Source organism: Numenius arquata, chromosome 1 (assembly GCF_964106895.1).
Source record: "Numenius arquata chromosome 1, bNumArq3.hap1.1, whole genome shotgun sequence".
Classification (NCBI taxonomy): domain Eukaryota; kingdom Metazoa; phylum Chordata; class Aves; order Charadriiformes; family Scolopacidae; genus Numenius; species Numenius arquata.
The window spans coordinates 69,430,532-69,450,635 of NC_133576.1; the positions used below are offsets into that span (position 1 = coordinate 69,430,532).

Consider the following 20,104-nt stretch of genomic DNA (forward strand, 5'->3'; position numbering starts at 1 on the left):
AGTTTTCAATTTCCCAAGAGAGGAAAAAGCCTGTCCTTCTCCTCAAATTTATAAGGAAAATGTCCTAGGCCTAAAGACTTCCTACTTCTGAGTGTCCCATCTTCCCTCTACTCAAAGGTTATTTTGTAGAGCACCTTCAGTCTGCTCTGCCAAGTTAAAGCAAGCAGAAGAGCTGCCTTAAAAAGAAATTCTAATTGTAGTTGGCAGAATTTAGGTGAAATAAAATCTGGGCAAAAGTTAGGTGTTTCTAAAGAAACCTCTGTATGTACAACATGGGTTTATGCTGGCTTCTCCCTGAGGTTAGTCACTCTTTACATGCATTGAAAACACTTTTAAAATTACTGAAAACAGGAGGGAGTGATGAGCCAGAAGCCTCCTCAGGCATCACGGGATAATAGCGAAGACAGACCTCTTACGAGATAAAAAGAAAAGAAAACAAAGTTTTGGCAAAGCACATGTAAAGAAGTCTTAGATAAAAATCTAGATGGGGTTGAAAACGCTGTGGCCTATTGGAAGGACAACTTACGGTAAAAGAACACAGGGAAAAGTAAGGTCAAAAGCTCGGAAGCAAGGGTGGGCTGTGTTTTCCAAAGCAGAATGAACAAGACTGAAGCTCAGACCACGAGAGAAGTTCCATCTCGAGTAAAGAGACTGGAGGAAAAAAAAACAGCTTAAAGCACTGGGAAGACAGGTTGTCCTGGAAACCAGGGAGACCACAGCCCTTCTGATAATGTAAAACATTTCTTCAGAGTAGCGTCAGGGCCAAACTACCATGAGTCAGCTCTTTTCTTCCAGACCTGGAAGCTACTGGGAATAAAGTTCCCAGCAAGGAAGAGAAATAATTACTGTTAATTTTGGTAATTATTTTGGTGCTCCTAAAGGGCAGTTCTATTCTGCCAACTCTAAAAAATAGACTTTAAAAGCTGAAAAATTTCTGGCTTGTTATTTAAAATCAGAAAGCCTGAAGTAGGTTACGTGTGGTCTTAACGTGAAATTAATTTAATAGCACAAGCTCTATTTCAAAAAGCTCTTGAAAGGCATTAGAGATTTTGTTAAACATATCGGAACAGGTTATAAAATTCCAGTCAAAGGACAGTGTTTATTTCACAGATATAGAGACACTTGGAATGAACGAACATGCCAAGGAACAGGTCTGGGCCCAGCCCTGGCCGTGGCTCTGTCAGCAGCTTGGTCACTGCCATGTGAGAGAAATACCAAACTGGGGAAAACTCTAGGACGACGTAGGATGCGGAATGTGAGCAAACAGCAGATTCTCAACACTGGAGCATCACAGCTAAATTGTACTGAAGTTGTCCGCTGCACTCTAGCTGACCATAAACTGTCTGCCTAACCTAACGAGAGGTAAAATTAAGAGTGCACAAGTGTTTTACCTTCATGGGGTAAGAAGCTGTCTTTTACTGAAATGACACCTGCGGTGCTGTTTTACACTAAATATAGCTTTGACTGTGCCTTGCCTGTTTTCCCAACCTCTAATTATGAGCAAGTTCTCTGAGCTTCAGTACTTCAGCCTCATGAAGCAATGACAACTGCAGCTCATGATGAGTCAGTTCATTAGAAGAAAGCCACGCACTGGGACTGGAAAGAACCCAGCTTCTACTGTATGGTTGCTGTAACTGGAAGAGCATTCAGTCACCTCATTTTAAACAGGTTCTGCTTCAAAGCTGAGTATTTTGCCCAGTGTTTGTTTTCATCTAACACTGGTCAAGGATGGACTTTATGGTCAACGGGTGCTTTAGTCACATAAATACTAAAGCAGTCTTCAGGATGACTGGCCCAGTCCTCTGAACACAACTGCTAACCATACTTACTACTGCTAGTTTGCTACTTAGACACTGTGTGATCCAAGAGCAAGTGGAGCATGAGAGCAAAGAAGAAATCAAACCACCAGAAAGCAAAGCCACAAGCATCTGCAGGAGCCAGAGAAAATATAATAAAGCACTAGCCTAAACTCTGGAAGACTAATGAAAACTGAGAGTCTTAAGAAGCAATGAAAACCCAAATATCACTATATTTACTGGAACATGAGGACTGTCATGTTTTGGAGCAGAACTGTGTAAAGGTACCTGCTCAGATCCAAAAACATCAATTGGATGAGTTGACCTTAAACAGCAGATTCTGTGGTACCAAGACAAATGCAGAAAGTGGAAGGAAGTGTCAAGAAAGATTTTATGGCCGCTTCCTAAGGAAACCCCCTTGAGGTGTTTTTGTCAAGCTAGGATCATCAAATAGTGGTTCTTCAGGAAGGACCCTGTATCCGAGACCTGACTTCACTCTCTATCTGCCTACTGTGAAGCAAATGTTTGAGTCAGAGTGTCATTAACACTGGATAGTATGGGAGCTTCAGGGGGTATGCTCTGTTTCTCCTGAAGTTTTACAAGATAACACTCAAGTAGTCCTTGAGTGGCACTGAGAAGCGAGTGGGACATTCTAGCACTGCGATAACAGGATTCACATGGGATACATGCCAGAGAGTACTTAAAGGAGGTGAAGCAGACTGTCCTGGAATCCAAGCCGGACTCCCTTGCAAGCTGTGAAAAAAAATCACAGTTCCATTACTTGCTCTAAACAAGACAGAAGATCTGGAGTCTGGCATCCTACAAGAGACCAAAGGTATTGGCTGGGGAGGTTGCAGGGGGAGAGATAGCTATCCTCTAGGAAAGAGGTACAGGCTGTCCATTTTATAATTCTGGGGCTAATGAATTATTCCCATGGAAAAAAAGTAAATAAATAGCTCTTTTGGGAAGTTTCCTGGGCGTTTTTTGGTATGGGTCCATGGCAGGATGAAGTCACTTGTGGTGTTTTGGCTCAGTTACAAGGAACTTCCTGGGAAGCAAGTGTACTGGGAAAGCAAGCACCTGGAGCAGTTTCTGCCTTGCCCAGTATCACTCACTGGCACATTCTGGAGTTATTGTCAGGGAGGATAATACTCACTGGAGAAAGGCTGTTAGCCTAATTTATGGCAATGTAGAAGACAACAGAAGCTAGGGAGGATGGCTCACTGCCTCTCAAGAGGGAAATGCACAGAAGCTGGAATCAGATGAGCAACTGAAATGCTCCTTCACTGGCTGTTGGCTTTCTGGAAGGGGCAAGGACTTCAGCCCCTTCAGCTTTACATTGCCCATCCTCCTAGTAAAGCCTGTCCTTATTGGTCAAGTTAATTACCAGCAAAATCCTGCCAACATTGAAGAATTTGGCAATGAAGAATGAAGAAAGTCCCTATAAACTATGCAATGTTACATGAAATGGGTATGACGCAGCTTATGGCTCGCAGGGAAATTCCTGTTGTGCTGTATAAACTAGGAATCTTTTGGACAACAGTAATTTCAAGGAATACTCATTTATGTCTCATTCCAAACCAGCAACACAGAAGTTTCTTCTTATGAGCTTTTGATGCAGGTCTAACTGCCAAACCTTGCTCGCATTTGCCTGCCTGTCAAATTCTGTTCTATGGCTGAAAGCTCAACCTCCAATTCAAGGGAGGGGTGGGGTGTAAATTCAACAGAGCTTAGGAAAACATCAATAATGCCTTAATGCTTCAGTTAAACTAAACAAAGGCCATGGTACAATGGAATATCTTAATTCTTTGAAATACTGAGGGGGGGGAAGAAGACATAAGGAATAAAACACTTCAGCTACATTTAGAAAGTTAGTGACAAATTCAAAATTTCATGTATGTGTGAGGAGCAAAGGAGGGAGGAAAGATGGGATAAAAGAGGGTTCCTATCTTTGAAGAACCAGAAGCTGAGTTCAGCTGCTTCAAAGTCCAAAGAAATGCTCCAGAAGGGTAACTCATCACAGCTCCAACAGAAAGCAAATGTCCATGCTACAACAAGTGACACACATAATGTCCCACAGTAACGCAGATCTTAATTTCAGCTGTGGGACCTGGGCACTAGCTGTGACCTGAACCCAGGGTTCCAGGTACATGGAATGAGAATGAGGCGCACTGTGTGCTGACTTAGTGTCCTTGCATCGATCAATTGCACACAAAAATCCATATGATGCAGCTATTAGAAAAATAAAAACTGAATATTGCTGAAGTCAGCAGGTTCAGCACCAGAGAGCTTCCAAAAGTGGACCGTATTTGTGCTGGCTTTGTTTTTAAATGGAGCTTCCTTGTGAAAAGTCACTGATTTGGTCTACACAGCAATATCAACTCATAGGGGAAAAAAAGGCTTTCAGGAATTCTGGTTAAATCAGCAAACTGGAAAATACTTCTCCTAACTCAATAAATTTGAGTAATGCCATTTCCTCTCTCTGCACAGTGAAGAAGGCGAGTCCTGCTATGTAGATAAACAGCACCCCTCTGTGGCTACAAGCAGCATTCATCACAGCAGTGCCAGCCGCCCTTCAAATTTCCTCTATGATTTATCCTGAAACTTTGAAAAAAAATCTCTGCTATAGTAGTAGCATTTTGCTTTAGCAAGTTGTACATTGGGAAAATTCACACACACCCCCCCCGCCAGTCTATACACCTATCATTCCTCAACAGTAATGTGCCAAAAATGCTAAATCAAGAGGAACTGGAAAGTTCTTCCAGTTCAGTAATGAAAGTCCACAAATCAGGGCACCCTCTTAGTCATATCAGGCTTTGCTTCTCTTCAAGCATAGTATTACAACATGCTAGACTAGCCTAATGCATTCAAACTATTTATTTCCTATAGTTATTTTAATATTTTTTCATCTACAAATGAACTACTTTTCTTTCTTTCCCCTTCTACATGCTTTCAGTATCTTTTCTTCTACATCTGCTCACCTAACAAAATTATTTCCCCAATACTGAATCCTTTTAACCTGTGATGTTCAAGACGCTCAGCTCCTTCAATTCACACAGAACTTTTTTACAACTAATTTCTACACCCCCTTCTTGAGGAATTTTATGCAGTTATTTTGTATTTTTGTTCAAATCTCCACCACACTGATTTCTTCTCTCCCTTCCCATCTTTCAGTCCACCTTATCCTTGTGAAAGGCCTTTGCTGAGCCTTTTTCCGGAGCTCTGCATTCTCTCCCCTTTGAGTATTTCAGTTCTTACTGTTTGTTCTGTCCCACTAACTAGTTTCAATATTAAAGCCCTGCCGCAGCCCTGCTCTCTTCCAGATTGTATTGGGAGCCTTGCGGAAGATGTTGTTTTCAAGGAGTTAGTGATGTTGGGCAAGCCATGCCCACCCTGCTGGGCCTCCTTCTTCAGGACAGAGAAGCCAGTACGTTGGCATGAGTAACCGCTGTGTAACCCCATGTACGCAGCACCGCAAGGGGACCTGCTGGAATGCCCTACATCTGCAGGTGTTGTGCTCTGGTGAACATCATGAAAGAGAGGACAGGACACTCCTACCTGCCAGGAGGAGATAGATGGGTTTGTTCCTTATACAAGACAAAAAGCACCATGGTGCATGGTGTGGGAGGGGACTGACTCTTCCCAGGGAGGGGATCTGCACTGCCTGCATGGGAATCCGTCTGGGGTCTGTCCAATGCTGCATGGAAGCAGGGTTCCCAGCACCTGACGGGACATGAGTTTGACCAGCTATCTATATTCCTCTTTTTATTCTACCTTATCAAAATGGCAATGTTATTACACTATGTGCTGTTGTGCCTTACTGAGATCCGAAAGAGAGCCGTGCCTCCCCCGTGCAGAACTCAGATCACCATAAGTGACCTACATATCAAGATTCATGAATAAATGTTATCATAGAATCATAGAATGGTTAGAGTTGGAAGGGACCTTAAAGACCATTGAGTTCCAACCCCGCTGCCATGGGCAGGGACACCTCCCACTAGAGCAGGTTGCTCAAAGCCCCATCCAGCCTGGCCTTGAACACTTCCAGGGATGGGGCATCCACAACTTCTCTGGGCAACCTGTTCCAGTGCCTCACCACCCTCACAGTAAAGAATTTCTTTCTTCCAATCTAAATCTCCCCTCTTCCAATTTAAAACCATTACCCCTTGTCCTGTCACTACATCTCCTGACAAAGAGTCCCTCTCCAGCTCTCCTGTAGGCTCCCTTCAGATATTGGAAGGCTGCTATGAGGTCTCCCTGGGGCCTTCTCTTCTCCAGGCTGAACAACCCCAGCTCTCTCAGCCTGTCTTCATAGAGGAGGTGCTCCAGCCCTCTGATCATCTTTGTGGCCCTCTGCTGGACCTGTTCCAACAGGTCCATGTCCTTCCTCTGTTGAGGACTCCAAAGCTGGACACAGTATTCCAGGTGGGGTCTCATGAGTGCAGAGTAGAGGGGTAGAATCACCTCCCACGACCTGCTGGCCACACTTCTCTTGATGCAGCCCAGGATGCGGTTGGCTTTCTGGGCTGCCAGTGCACACTGCTGGCTCATGTTGAGCTTCTCATCCACCAACACCCCCAAGTCCTTCTCCTCAGGGCTGCTCTCCAGCCATTCTCTGCCCAACCTGTATTTGTGCCTGGGATTGCCACGTCCCAGGTGCAGGACCCTGCACTTGGCCTGGTTGAACTTCATGCAATTTGCACAAGCCCATCTCTCAAGCCTGTCCAGGTCCCTCTGGATGGCATCCCTTCCCTCCAGGGTGTCGACCACGCCACCGACCTTGGTGTCGTCAGCAAACTTGCTGAGGGTGCACTCTATCCCACTGTCCATGTCTCCGACAAAGAAGTTGAACAGCACTGGTCCCAGTACCGACCCCTGAGGAACTCCACTCATCACTGTCCACCAATTGGACATTGAACCATTGACCACAACCCTTTGAGTGCGGCCATTCAGCCAGTTCCTTATCCACCGAGTGGTCCATCCATCGAATCCATGACTTTCCAATTTTGAGACCAGGATGTCATGTGGGACAGTGAAAGTGCTTTGCATAAGTCCAGGTAGATGACGTCTGTTGCTCTGCCCTTGTCCACCAAGTCTGTGGCAGTATTGTAAAAGGCCACCAAATTTGTTAGGCATGATTTGCCCTTGGTGAAGCCATGCTGGCTGTCTCCAATCACCTCATTATTTTCCACCTGCTTTAGCAGAGATTCCAGGAGGATCTGCTCCATGATCTTTCCAGGCATAGAGGTGAGACTGACTGGCCTACAGTTCCCTGGGTCTTCTCTTTTTCCTTTTTTGAATATCAGGGGTTTGTTCCCCTTTTTCCAGTCAGCGGGAACTTCACCAGATTGCCACAATTTCTCAAATATGACGGAAAGCGGCTTAGCAACTTTGTCCGCCAGCTCCCTCAGGACCCGTGGGTGGATTTCATCAGGTCCCATGGACTTATACACCTTCAGGTTCCTTAGGTGGTCTCGAACCTGATCTTCTCATACTGTGGGCAGTTCTTCATTCGCAGAGCCCCCGTTTTTGCCTTCCATGACTTGGGCAGTGTGGTTAGAGCCCTTGCCGGTGAAGACTGAGGGAAAAAAGTTGTTCAGTAGCTCAGCCTTATCCATATCCTGGGTGGCCAGGTCTCCTGTTTCCTTCTGGAGAGGGCCCACAACTTCCCTAGTCTTGCCTTTATCCCTGACATATCTATAGATATTTTTCTTATTGTCTTTGATGTCCCTGGCTAGATTTAGTTCTGCTTGGGCTTTTGCTTGCCTGATCTGGTTCCTGGCCACTCGGACAGTTTCTCTATACTCTGCCCAGTCTATCCATCCTTGCTTCCACCCTCTATAGGCCTCCTTTTTGGTCTTGAGCTTGTCCAGCAGCTCCTTGTTCATCCACACAGGCCTGCTGGCTATTTTGCCTGACTACTTCTTTTTTGGGATGCACCTCTTGTGAGCTTGGAAGAGGCGATCCTTGAATACCAATCAGCTTTCTTGGGCCCCTCTCCCCTCCAGTTCTTTCTTCCACACTACAGGGCCAATCAGATCTCTCAGGAGACCAAAGTCTGCTCTTCTGAAGTCCAGGGTAGCGAGCTTGCTGCACACCCTCCTCGCTTTCCTACGGATCTTGAATTCTACTATTTCATGATCACTGCAGCCGAGGCTACCCTTGAACTTGACATTCCCCACCAGACCCTCCTTGTTGGTAAGGACAAGGTCCAGCACAGCTCTTTTCCTCGTTGGCTCCTCGATCATTTGAAGAAGAAAGTTATCATCAACACACTCCAAGAACTTCCTGGATTTCTTGTGCCCTGCTGTGTTGTCCTTCCAACAGATATCGGGGTGGTTGAAGTCCCCCATGAAGACCAGGGTGTGCGAGCACGATGCTGCTCCTATCTGTCTATAGAGGGCCTCATTCTCCCTGTCACTCTGATCTGGTGGTCTGTAGCAGATCCCTACTGTAACATCACCTGCCCCTGTGCTCCCTTTAATCCTGACCCATAAGCTCTCGGTCGGATCTTCATCCCTCCCCAGGTGGAGCTCCACACACTCCAGCTAGTCGTTGACACAGAGGGCAACACCCCCTCCCCAACTGCCCAGCCTGTCCTTCCTGAAGAGTCTGTAACCCTTCATTCCAACAGTCCAGTCATAAGAGCCATCCCACCACATCTCAGTAATGCCAATAAGATCATAGCCCTATTGATTAAAGAAAAAAGCACATATTTTAAAGCAAAACCCACCCTAGGTCTAAGCATCTTCAAAGCTTCTGCCTAAGTACTGCTTTTCTACTCAGTTCTCACCCTGACTGCTGGCTTAGCTCATCAACAATCAACCGACAGCATTAACACAGTGCCCAGCGCCTGCGAGACACTGAAGTGGCACTCGAGTATTAACACTGTTGGATGACCCTGAACCACCCCAGCATGCCCTCACATGGTCCTTCTCAGTCTCTGCAAGTGCAGACTTTGGACTGCCATGGAATCTTTCATGAGGTTGATAGAGTAAGGGCTGGGACCAGAACAGCGGTTGACTCCTCTCAGTCTTTTGAAACTACCACGAGTTCAAAAGTTTTCCTTCCTCGGAAAAGCTGCCCACTTTTTTAGTAGCACCATTCAGCAGTTTTGTATTCTTTAAATAACTATCAACCTTGATTTACAATATTAAAACAAGAATAATGACCAGATTACTCTCTATCTAGATCCATAGTCTGACAGTAGACAGGAATGTATCAGTAAAATACAAAAAAAAACCCCAGCTACAGTTTGTTGGCAAGCCATTAACTTTCTAGTTAACTGCCTCCACCATAACGGCAAACTCATTATTTAATTTAGGTACTCCATGCATAAACTGCATAAACCTCATAATCCTCATTCTCTGAGGACTTAAACCATGGGAGCCCAAAAACAAAGAAAGAAATGAACACCCAGAGAAGGGGAAGTAGAGACTATGTGACACAATGGAAAGCACCATAACGGCACTATATAAATTGTTTCAGAGCTAACACTTCTGACGCAGACACTTACGAAAATACAAATCGTAAAAAAATTGCAGAAATACACTTGGAAATCCCACACTATGTTTATTCTGTCCTTTCACAGTGATAAGGTTAAAAGCCACTGTCAAAGACAGAACTTGAGGCTGGTTTTTCCTATCACAAAGTAAAGATATTTTTGAGGTTCCTAATTTAGGTTGGTAAGCCTCCAATCTAGCTGGCTGCCCAATCTTACCTATTAACTGCCTGTTAAATTAAGTAATTCTCAAGGCACCTAGAACTACTTCTGTGCCTGCCCAAGCAGGACTTGGAAAACAAGCTTTTCTCTGACCCCTGGGGAGCCCCACCAGTACCAGAGCTCCTGGAGCAGACAAAACACCAGCAGAACCGCACTGCTCATGAAATGTAAACCTAATTATGAGAACCCTGTACCCGGGGAATGTTTGGAATTACAAACAAGAGGCTGCTTTCTTGCATTCGCCTCAAACTGTGAAAAACAGGTAGCTAACCTAGGTTAAGTTCACTCCAGGAAACAATTTGCACCTGGAAATGACCCCTAGCACTCAGCCTGCCTGTCTTAGTGACAATCCCTCATGGCAAGATGACAAATCACTTGCCCATCTCTCCACCTGGTAAAATCCCCACCAAGTTCCCACAACCTAAACCAGCAGCACTTCGCCACCTTACTGGAAAGATGCATGCCAGATAACAACACATGCAGGGAAAAAGCCATCTGATGCTTCTGGATTTGTCTTCCAGGGATGACCAGGGGAAAGGGAGGTACAGAAGAAGAAAAGAACAAGAGCTCAGTTTTCAGCATCCAGTGCAACCAGCTCATGCAGCGGAGCTGCAACAAGGATCCGAGATTGGTGCACACTGGTCATTGGGTTCCTTGGGGCTGCAAAGCAACAGAGAGCAGAGGGTGCAGAAAGCAATCGAGGACCCTGTCCACATCTGTGTTACTTAACTGGGTGTGACAAATGCAGCTGGGGTAAGGCTGTGGCTGCGCCTGTGAGGCTAGAGGTACAAAGCCCTCTCTCTTCTCCCAGCTCTGGGTGGGAGAAGGAAGCCGAGACCAAGGTGAGTCTCAGCGATAAACTTCCTGATTAGCTACTCCCAACGTAGAAAGCCTCAGGAAGCTCAACACCGTATCAGGCAACAAAGACACCTACAAATTTGGGAAGCTATAGGTGGCAAGCGTCCATTGTGGATTTAGTCAAAGTGGCTTTTGCAAAGCTGTACTGATCAGAGCCAGAATCTGTAATGTGCAAGCACTGCGGAACCAGCACACACAGCTGAGGATGAAATGTGGATTTTGTGTGCTGAGCCAGCCCATGTTACTGTACAGAACCAATTCAGATACACATAGTAAAAACATTCTCCATTTTCCTTTTTTTGCTTATGAGGGAAGAAGGCAGGACAAACAAATCTTTGGTCCTCCTTAGATGTGTCTTCCTCTTCCCCTTCATAACATCTGATAGTTCTCATTTCCCTTGTGCTTTGCAGTGCATCCAAAGAGAAATGTTCTCAAGTGCAGAGGTACAGACATCTGGAGCTGAATTACACTAGCCTGACACAGGGGGAAACCAAATCCCACACCTTCTCTTTGCATCAGCTTCTTGGGGGCAAAAGTTGCCGTCAGCTCTGCAGGCAGGCCATGACACTGTTGCCATGGAAAAAGACAACTTAGGGGATGCCACTTTTCCCGTTGACTTGGGAAATCCAACCAGTGCCTCAAGAAGCAGCTGCCAGTCGGCTGCACCACGCTGCTTTGCGCCACACCACCGGCTGCTCCTGCATGCTTACCTCCCACAAGCACTGTGGTGCCCACTGCCCCCTCGGCAGATGAGGGAGTACACCTGCATTTTCTGAATTACTGCTGAGCTGGTGAACTTTCTTAGAGGAAAGGAGCTGCGACTGAGGAAAATAAGGCAGATGAATTTTTAGTAGCACTGCCATATTTCAACTCAATAATTAAATGCTTCTACCAGCTAATATTTCTCAATAAGCTTTAATCTAGATCTTGCCATGAACCATGTCTCACAGTGGTGTTGCAGTTATCTACTTCCAGAGTCGACTCCCACATAGGTATTGTAAAGCCTTATTTTCCATACAGAAAGATCACTTTTTTTTTTGGAATATCTAGAGGTTTCATGAAAGCATTTCAAACCTGACAAGGAACTGAAAAAAGTCAGATACACATCTTCAGCCATTTGCCTACAGACAACGAAGTTGTGGATACTGCCACAGCATTTCAAGGAACACCCACTCTCTCAGACAACTAAAACTAAAGTTGATTGAAAATGTAACTTTATGTGCAGTAACCAAAAGTCCTGTCCAGCTTATAGGAAATTTGGTCAAAACACAACATGAAGAACATGCAATAAAATCTTACAGTTTTTAGAATGACTGTAACAAATGCTATTCAAGACCTGATTGATGTCTCTCACGCATCTGGGATAGATCCCTTCATGTTTGTTACAAACCTATAACATGAGGGCGTTTTAGCATTTCCAGAGCATTTCTATAGCAGCAGGTACTCTCCAGGATTTCCATGTTTGATGCCAGAGCCATCATCTGCCCAATACCCACATCAATCAGCCACAATTTAATAAACATTCTGAAATACCCCCTTTCTACCCCTCATCCCCCCCTCAAAAAAGCAAATTATTTTAATCTTGCTTTTCAGGTCTTCTGAAATCTGCACTATTTGCAAACAGCAGTATTTCAAGTCACGGCTACAATTTAAGCAATTTGTAGCCAAATATGAATTTTGCTTCAGCTACTTGGTACATTTCTATTTGTGTGCTCGGTTACAGCATCTAACTAATCCTTACAAGTACCCTGGAATGGCCCAGAGACTCTGGTTTACAAGAAGCCATTTAGGTAAGGAGAACCGAATTGATGGTAGACTGATAAGCGAACAAAGGACGGTGGAAGGTGATAAGTGGATAAAGGCCACCTGGGGGGGTGACTGAAGAAAAGAAGGATATGGACACTAGATCAAGAAGACGACCACCAGGATGGTTTGTAACTACTAACATTAGACAGTAGATATTAGCAGAGACTGTGAAACAATGTATTGTTAATTAAAGGTTTGTGTCTTTAGACGGTCGGGAAGAATGTGAGCTCCAACTTCTCAGCCAATGAGAAGAGAGACAGGTATTCAGGCGGCCGGGAAAGAAAGGTATAAAATATCTAAAAAACTAAAGATGTGTGTGCCTCTACTTTGAGATGCACCCGATTCAGCGCTGCTTCGTACAATAAACCTTTGCTCCAGTGACTTCGTCCTCTTTAAAATTTTAAGTGTGAGCCGGTGTTTCTCACACCCCCCACCCCCCCATCCAATCACAGCATGGCAGGGGTTGGAAGGGACCTCTGGAGACCTAGTCCAACCCCCCTGCCAGAGCAAGTTCATCTAGAGCAGACTGGGCAGCCTGTTCCAGTGCTCTGTCACCCTCAATTGTGGCATACTTCCAAACTCCCTCCCAAAGGTTTTTGCCGGGAATCCCTGTGAGGTTCCAGCAGAAAAGGTTTCTAATGATGCTGATGGGAGCACTAAGCAAACAAAACCATTCCCACCCCGAATCACCAATTTCAGCCACAGCGTAGTTCCTTCATGTTCCAGGTAGTACCTTTCCCATCGGACTTTTAACTTTTCAACTCTATAAATAATTGAACATTCAGTGAGCCTGATGGGCAGTGACTGACTCCAGCCTTAGTGATTTTGTCTGGGGTTGCAGCTCCTGTTACTGTTGGAGACATTGGGAAGGCTCCTCCACCCTGCTCCCTCAGGAACAGTCAGCAAGCTTAGTGATTTGGGGTTAGGCACAAAGTGATACACCTAAGTGATAAACAGTGCAGTATCTCAAGTATTTTGACCACAAGGACCAAAATTTTACAATAAATTACATTAGGAGATGTACAGTATGTTCCTTACGCTGTAAAATCTGTAAAATGCAGATTTTCAGAAGTTTACATTCAGAATACTTAGAGTATATGCACAGATAGAATAGCCACCACAAAAAAAAAAAAGGATTTATTGATGCTGAAGTCTGTGCTGAATAAGAAAACATCCAAAATCATAGGGCCAGACTGGCAAATAACATACAACTTAATATTGGCACGACTTAAGGAAAAAATAGGCTGCTCAGCAGGGATACCAGGCTCTTATAAGCTGTATTTTCATACCATCAGCTGATCATGTTGGACACTACTATGTGAGTAAAAGAGACTGCTGTTAAGCTTTCCTATTCATAGCCTGAAAGTCTTGTATTAGGGAGAGCTATTTTAAACAAACCCATATGCATTTAGCAACAATATATAGATACAAAATTTCTGAGGTGGGTCTTAAAAACATTTAGGAATTCACAAACTGGAAAACCCTGAAAAAGCATACTCTTGGTCACCAAAATTACCTACAGTTTCTTCTGATGAGTACTCTTTTTGTAGTTTAAACAAGTGTTTTGTTATTTTTTATTCTTCTTCGTTTTCCAATATATCTCGTGCATGTTTTTGTGTTGCATCTACTAAAATTTATTCTCTTTTGTCAGAGTACACGTTTCGAACTCTTAAGATGTTACATTTGCGACATCAGGTAAGCCTTTCTGGAGTGCAGTCAGTGCCCGTACGCAGAAGGCTGTACCTGAGCTTCAAGTCCTGCCTGAAGGCTGTCGTACAGCAAAAGTGATGGCAAAGAGATGGAAGGAGCGCTGGTTTCACACCGAAGCACACGGTCATCGCTGCTCCCAGCAGCTCCCCACGGCATCATTGTCCTGTGTTGAGAGACACAGGACTAACTTTTCTTCTAATGCTGGGGAAAATTACACTTTTAGAAGACTCTAGTGTCTGAATTTGTGAAAATATTTACTTTATAGCCAGCCAGGCTCTGTGGGATTCAAGGTTAGTGTTTTCGAGCCTTGCCAGGTGCAGGGACAAGGAGGAGCAAGGCCTGGGCATTTGACCCAGGCTGGCCAACAGGAGTGTTTCATACCATGAACGTCACATCCAATATAAATTAGAAAAGTTTGCTGCGTAGCGGGCTCTCTCCCTGATGGCGGCGGTCCGGACAACTCCTTGCCCCAGTGCCGGAGCCCTGAGGCCTTCCCTTCCTCCTGAAGCCATTGCGCTCCCAGTGTCCGATACTTGCTGTCCACTGCTGGGAGTGCACAGCTTCCTACTGATATAGATGGCTGAGTATAATGTCTGTATATCTTATATCAGTATTGGGATTAATACTGGTTCTTTAGTATTATTGTTAATTATTTAGTCTTAGTCTATTAAATCTATTTATACTTCAACCCTTGTGTTTCTTTGTGTTCCCCGATTCCCCTTTCCAGGTGGGGAGGGGTCATCCGGTGATAGAATAATTGTCTAACGACAATAGATTGTTATGGGTTCTCTCAAACCATAACAATCATTTACAACCCATGGACACGCGTATGCCCTTCATATAGTTCCACAGGCAACCTGGATTCATGGTGCCTTGGGTTTAGAATGGAGTAATCTTTATGAAGTTACATACGCCAGCTTCAAACAAGTGACAATTTCTCTAATAGCTCAGAATGCCTTTTAAAGATGTTAAACCTTCAACCGTCTTTTAAAAACCTCACCTTTTTAAATTAAAAAGAACACCTGTAGATACTTTTTTGACACCGATTTAAAAACAGATACAGATATGTATATACACACACATGTATGTATATGGTTTTTTGCACTTGTAATTTAGGAATTCCCACCTGTCAAGCATCTTCTTTTTCTGCATTCTGAATGAAAACAGCGCAAGTTTTTTTTTCTGATACTGTGTTTCTTTCTGCGTAACTAGAAAAACCAATTCATTAAACACCACCTGTGGTCCTTAGTCCTCTTTCATGCAGATAAAATTGGCAGTTCTCAAACATCCAGTGACAGTAGAATTACATTTTTAAGTTCTAGTCTTCGTATTTTATAAAAAACAGAATGCTCTGGATTATTGTCTTCTACACTATTATATAAAATTTATTTAACTTGAAATCAAAATGACGATCAACAATGACAACCTATCCCTGCTGAATTTAGCACAGCCACTAAAGCTGCTGCAGGGATGAGTCGGCTGAAGGGGAAGCAGCAGCAGAGAAGGAATTGTACTAATGGAAGGAAGAGTGAAAAACAGAATGAAGCTCAAGAAGGCCTTGTAGCTACAAAGATTCGTGGAGAAAGTATATAAACTTAAAAAAAAAAAAATCTCATACTGCTGCTTTGTTTAACTGTTGTTGCTCAATGTATAGCATGTGGGACAAACTAGTGCCTGACAACTATAGAAAATAGATAGTAGCTGTTTAGCAGGGTTTAGAAGTAAATACTTCCTGACTTGCATATCTGTGTAAAATACCTCCATACATAACTTAGCTTTCCTTAGATTCTCCAACAGATAAAGCGTATCGAGTCAAGGAACCTGAAAGTGTTTATTTCCATTTACCACAAACGCATTAAAAGTAAGCCACCATTTGTTACTCTTGTCAGTTCTTTATTGGTTTTCATCCTAAAGACTAGCACATTTACAGCATACATGGATTGGATGAACTAGAATATATAAAACAGTAGCCATATGTTTATGATATATTAATACTGCTTAAAAACAAATAAATAAAAATATTTCAATGCACAAAGCTTGGCAAATACAGTCGTGTTGGGACAAAACAGTGTTGTATTATACAATAATTTTTACATGTATAAATGAAACAAAAGGCAACTGTGCTGTAGGTACTTTCACAGAACATACACAGAACATACTTGGCAACAGTTTTCTTTTTTTACCTTTGTATGTTTTATAATTTAAAAAATGTACTCAAAAAAGAACATTAGACAGAACTTCATTTTACAGTAATCCTTAAATTTTTCCTCTCCTGTGCAACAGAAAAGCTTACTTCACCCTTGTGAAGCGTCCTATGTGGATTTCAAGTTTCACAGTTTTTCTTTTTTGATGAACTGCTCGAGATCTTACTGTTCATTACGCCCTTTAAACAAGCCCGTTGATGTGCATGTACCAACAATGTCGTGTATATAAATGTTAGCTGGACGACAACGTTTTACACAAAAGCATACTGAAATCAGAATATTTTAAACAAAATAATGCAGTACTTGAGACTGGTATTCCACCACTTTAAAAAGGTGAGCAAAAACCATGCACATACAAAATTCAGCAACTTTTCCTGATTACACTGGTATACAAAATAAATAAAAGATCACTAAGCTCTAGAGTAGATCTAACGATTGTCGGCCACAGTCTAAGAGAGTGGCCCTGTTAATTGTTACAGTAGACCTCTTGTTATTTTGTTGTGAAGCTGAACATCGGAAGATTTTTAGTGTAACAATATAGGACTTAAAATATAATTAACTATGCTTGAAATATACAAAATAAAATTATCAACTCATAAAAACTAAGGGATATAAAGAGTACAGTTTATACAAAAATAAATGTAGCATTTAATAATGGGCCAGGGACTGAAGGTTGAGCAGAACTAATGGAGTAACATGTCTAAAGAGATCCCATTGAAAAGCTTTTCACCGTGCATTTGTTTACATATTAGCAAAAAATAAAATAAAATCAACACTTGTTTATTAATTGGCGAACAGGGTTTGTAAAATTTCCAAGGGACTGTTCTACTGTAGATGATTTGTTCAGACCTGGGATAGGTACAGTGATTTTGCACAGAATTCAGCGGTTTGTTATCCTAGAGAGACTGAAATAATGGTAACAACCTGGTTCAGCAGAAGTCTCTGACCTGGCTTTGTGACATGCTGCTCGGTGTTAAACTGCAACAAGCAAAATGCAAAAACTGCTAGACCTGTAACCCCCAAACCTGCATGGGAGCAGAATGAACATGACTGATTGATAGAGCAGTGACAGCACAGACAAACATCAGTGAGAGGGAGAAAGAAATCAGAAAACAGCCATATACTTACCTGGCTGTTGCTACTCTCACAAAAATAAACGGGCAGATTTTTCTATTCTAAAACTTATATCCTTGGAAACCAAGAAGGAAAGGGCACATTGTGCTGAACGAAGCTAGCTAGAGATGACTTAATCCTGTTAGAAGTTGGAAATTAATGTTTAGCTGCTTTTTAAAAGGTATCTTAGCTTCAAAGGCATTCTTTGGGAGATTATTTCCAAGGAGATCTGTTGAACCTTTTTTATCAAAAGCTATCAAACCGATCACCTTAGTCATAGGCTAGAACACACCTGTGGTTCTCGCGCAATAGCAGTAGCACATGAGCAGTTCCTTTCTATCAACACGGGGCAACCCTACCTTCCCCAGAAATTCCTTGAAAACAGTCATAGTTCCCCCCGGGATTCTGAACATCTGCCCAGGTAAAATGCAAAGGTAAACAGAAGCCAATTTTGGTTATGCAGTAACGGGGATGCATTGGGCACTTTGGGCATATTTGTATTGACATACAGAATTGATATGGGGAAAAAAAAAATCAACACCAATCAAAAAAATGTAACCCTGTGAGATACTAATGCTTACAATCCAGAAGCGACATAAAAAACCACGGGCAAAAATGTGTTAAATAATATACAATACCATGGAACATACTGAACATGTCACGTGCAACATTAGCAACTTGCTTGTTGCACTTGCCGTGTAGTAGGGAAGGGCAGGGGGAGCTCTTGCTGGCATTAATGGTTAAGCATCATCTTGTTTCTGAAACACTTTTTAAAAACGGTTAAGATGTGTGCCCAAGTCCTTACCTGCCAAAAATGACAGGAATTGGTTTTATTTGGACAGAACTAGAAACCAGACCTCATATGCTTGGCCTTTTATGCATTGTTAATTTCATATATGAAGATGGCATCCTATATACAGTAAAACAATTTATACTCCTGGCTTTTATTGTGCTGATTTTTTTTTTAAATTTCTGTTTCTTGATTGTGACAATGCGCTCTACAGTTATTAGACTGTCTAGGACCCAATCCGTTTTTTATTTACAACTTTTGAGTTTTACTCTCGGTTTTAAAAAGTTTATGAAAAGCTCAATCTCAAGTCAACTCAGTATAAAAAGATGTTATGTGAAACAGCTGCCTAAATGCCGTTCCTAGAGTCCTTGCCCATCCAGGAGGTACCTAGCTATTTGCATATAGGTAATTATTAAGTAGCACAATATCTGTTCATCTTACATACACTGAAGGCTATTTAAACGGGCAGAGTCATCACACTATTCTCAAGCTAAGGTGTCAGAATAATTGTTACTATAGACTCCAATTCTGTAACATGCTCTGTATAACCTAGTGAAATGTACAAAAAGGTTATTTATCTGTTCTGGATGACAAAATCATGTATTAATCTAGAGCGTATCCACATTTTTGAATGGAACAGCAATTAAAGGACATAGTATGCTTATGTTTCAACTTTTCCATAAGTTCCTTCTGGAGGCCTGTAATACTTTGGGAAAGCCTTCAGTTGCAGGGAATTAAATGCATACTTGCGACATCCAACATTCTTCATTGTATTTTCTCGCCGACAACCCTCACTGGGGAAAAAAAACAAGCACAAAAAATGACAGCAGTAAAAAGGAAAAAAAAAAAAAAAGACTTAAACTAAGATGAAATGAACTGGTTATTTTATAGCATTAAAAAAAAGTTGCTTATATTTAATGAGCGTTTAATTAATTTGCCACTGCAAATATTAAAAATGATGACTCATCATACAATGCTAGTAAGAAGCACACAGAATGGACACATGCTATGTCTGATTGCTAGTTTTGCATTTCTAAAAAGCAGCAGCACATCTACTGAAAAAGTTCTTTCACGATGGTTTCATGTATTTCAGGGTACACTGTTGTGGAGTTCACATGCCGCTTCATTGCACAAGGGATCCCAAGAGATTGCTTAAAAGCAGTTCTGCTAATTTATTAATATATTAAGCTGAAAAAGAAAAACTGCTGATCTCTCAGTAAGAGCTTTAAAGCAATTTTATTGTTCCCTGTATGTCAGTATTATCAGTACTTACTTAAAGATTAGAGCTGATACAAAAATAATTACTTTCTGGTTATCTCTGCATGCATAAATTGACTTGAAAACCAACATACTCAAAAAAAAAAAAAAATCTTAATCATGAAATAGCAGCTTTGTGTGGGTGCAAAAAAGATTGGCTGGATTGACAGTCATCACCCCAGTGAAACAAAGCTGTGCAGAATTTAATTTTTACCCAATGTTTTGGTGCAACTGCCCCACATTACAAAGAGGTTCTGCGCTACAATAAAAAACTACTCCAGTTATAAGGCTTCTTTACACTTGTAAATGTACTTCAGAGTTCCTTTGATTATATCGAAAAACAGACATACAAGGAGGAAGCACTATCTTTTAAATATATATTATAAATCAAATCAGGCTTGCAGGAGAATATCTTTCCCTGATAGAGAACTGAAACCTAAACAATGATTAAATATTAGAACTTCATGGCAAAGCGTACAGTACACCATCTGATGGTGGAAATGTCATGTTATTCCTGTCTTGGAGATGGCTGCAGGATCTATCAGGCAAACTGGGATCATCTGATTCACAAGGAGATTTTGGATTCTGGGTCAGTTTGAAAGCGCTCTCTTCTTACTGACCTCACTGTTCTTCTAATTTTGGTTAATTAAACTGACTGTAACTGTGTTCTTTATGTACCATCTAGCTTAACTTCATAAAACACTGTAACTTTTTGCTCTAAGAAACAGTTTAAGTAAGTTTGAAATTTGTCTCCAGAGCACATTCTGCGACTGCCTTTATAGAATCCGTCGTATGTGATGACACTGGTTTATCATTGTTTTGTGTTTTACAGAAACCCCCCTAAAGG

General features: G+C 42.3%; 1 protein-coding gene across 1 annotated transcript in view; it reads right to left on the bottom strand.

The window, feature by feature from the left end:
• Positions 1 to 15,771: 15,771 nt before the first annotated feature.
• INPP4A (inositol polyphosphate-4-phosphatase type I A) overlaps positions 15,772 to 20,104 on the bottom strand; it is a 133,288-nt gene continuing 128,955 nt past the window's right edge. Inside the window, exon 28 of the mRNA XM_074149348.1 lies at positions 15,772 to 18,794. Within this exon, the coding sequence (XP_074005449.1) occupies positions 18,662 to 18,794 (133 nt within the window). The 3' untranslated portion in view covers positions 15,772 to 18,661. The remainder of the gene's footprint in view (positions 18,795 to 20,104) is intronic.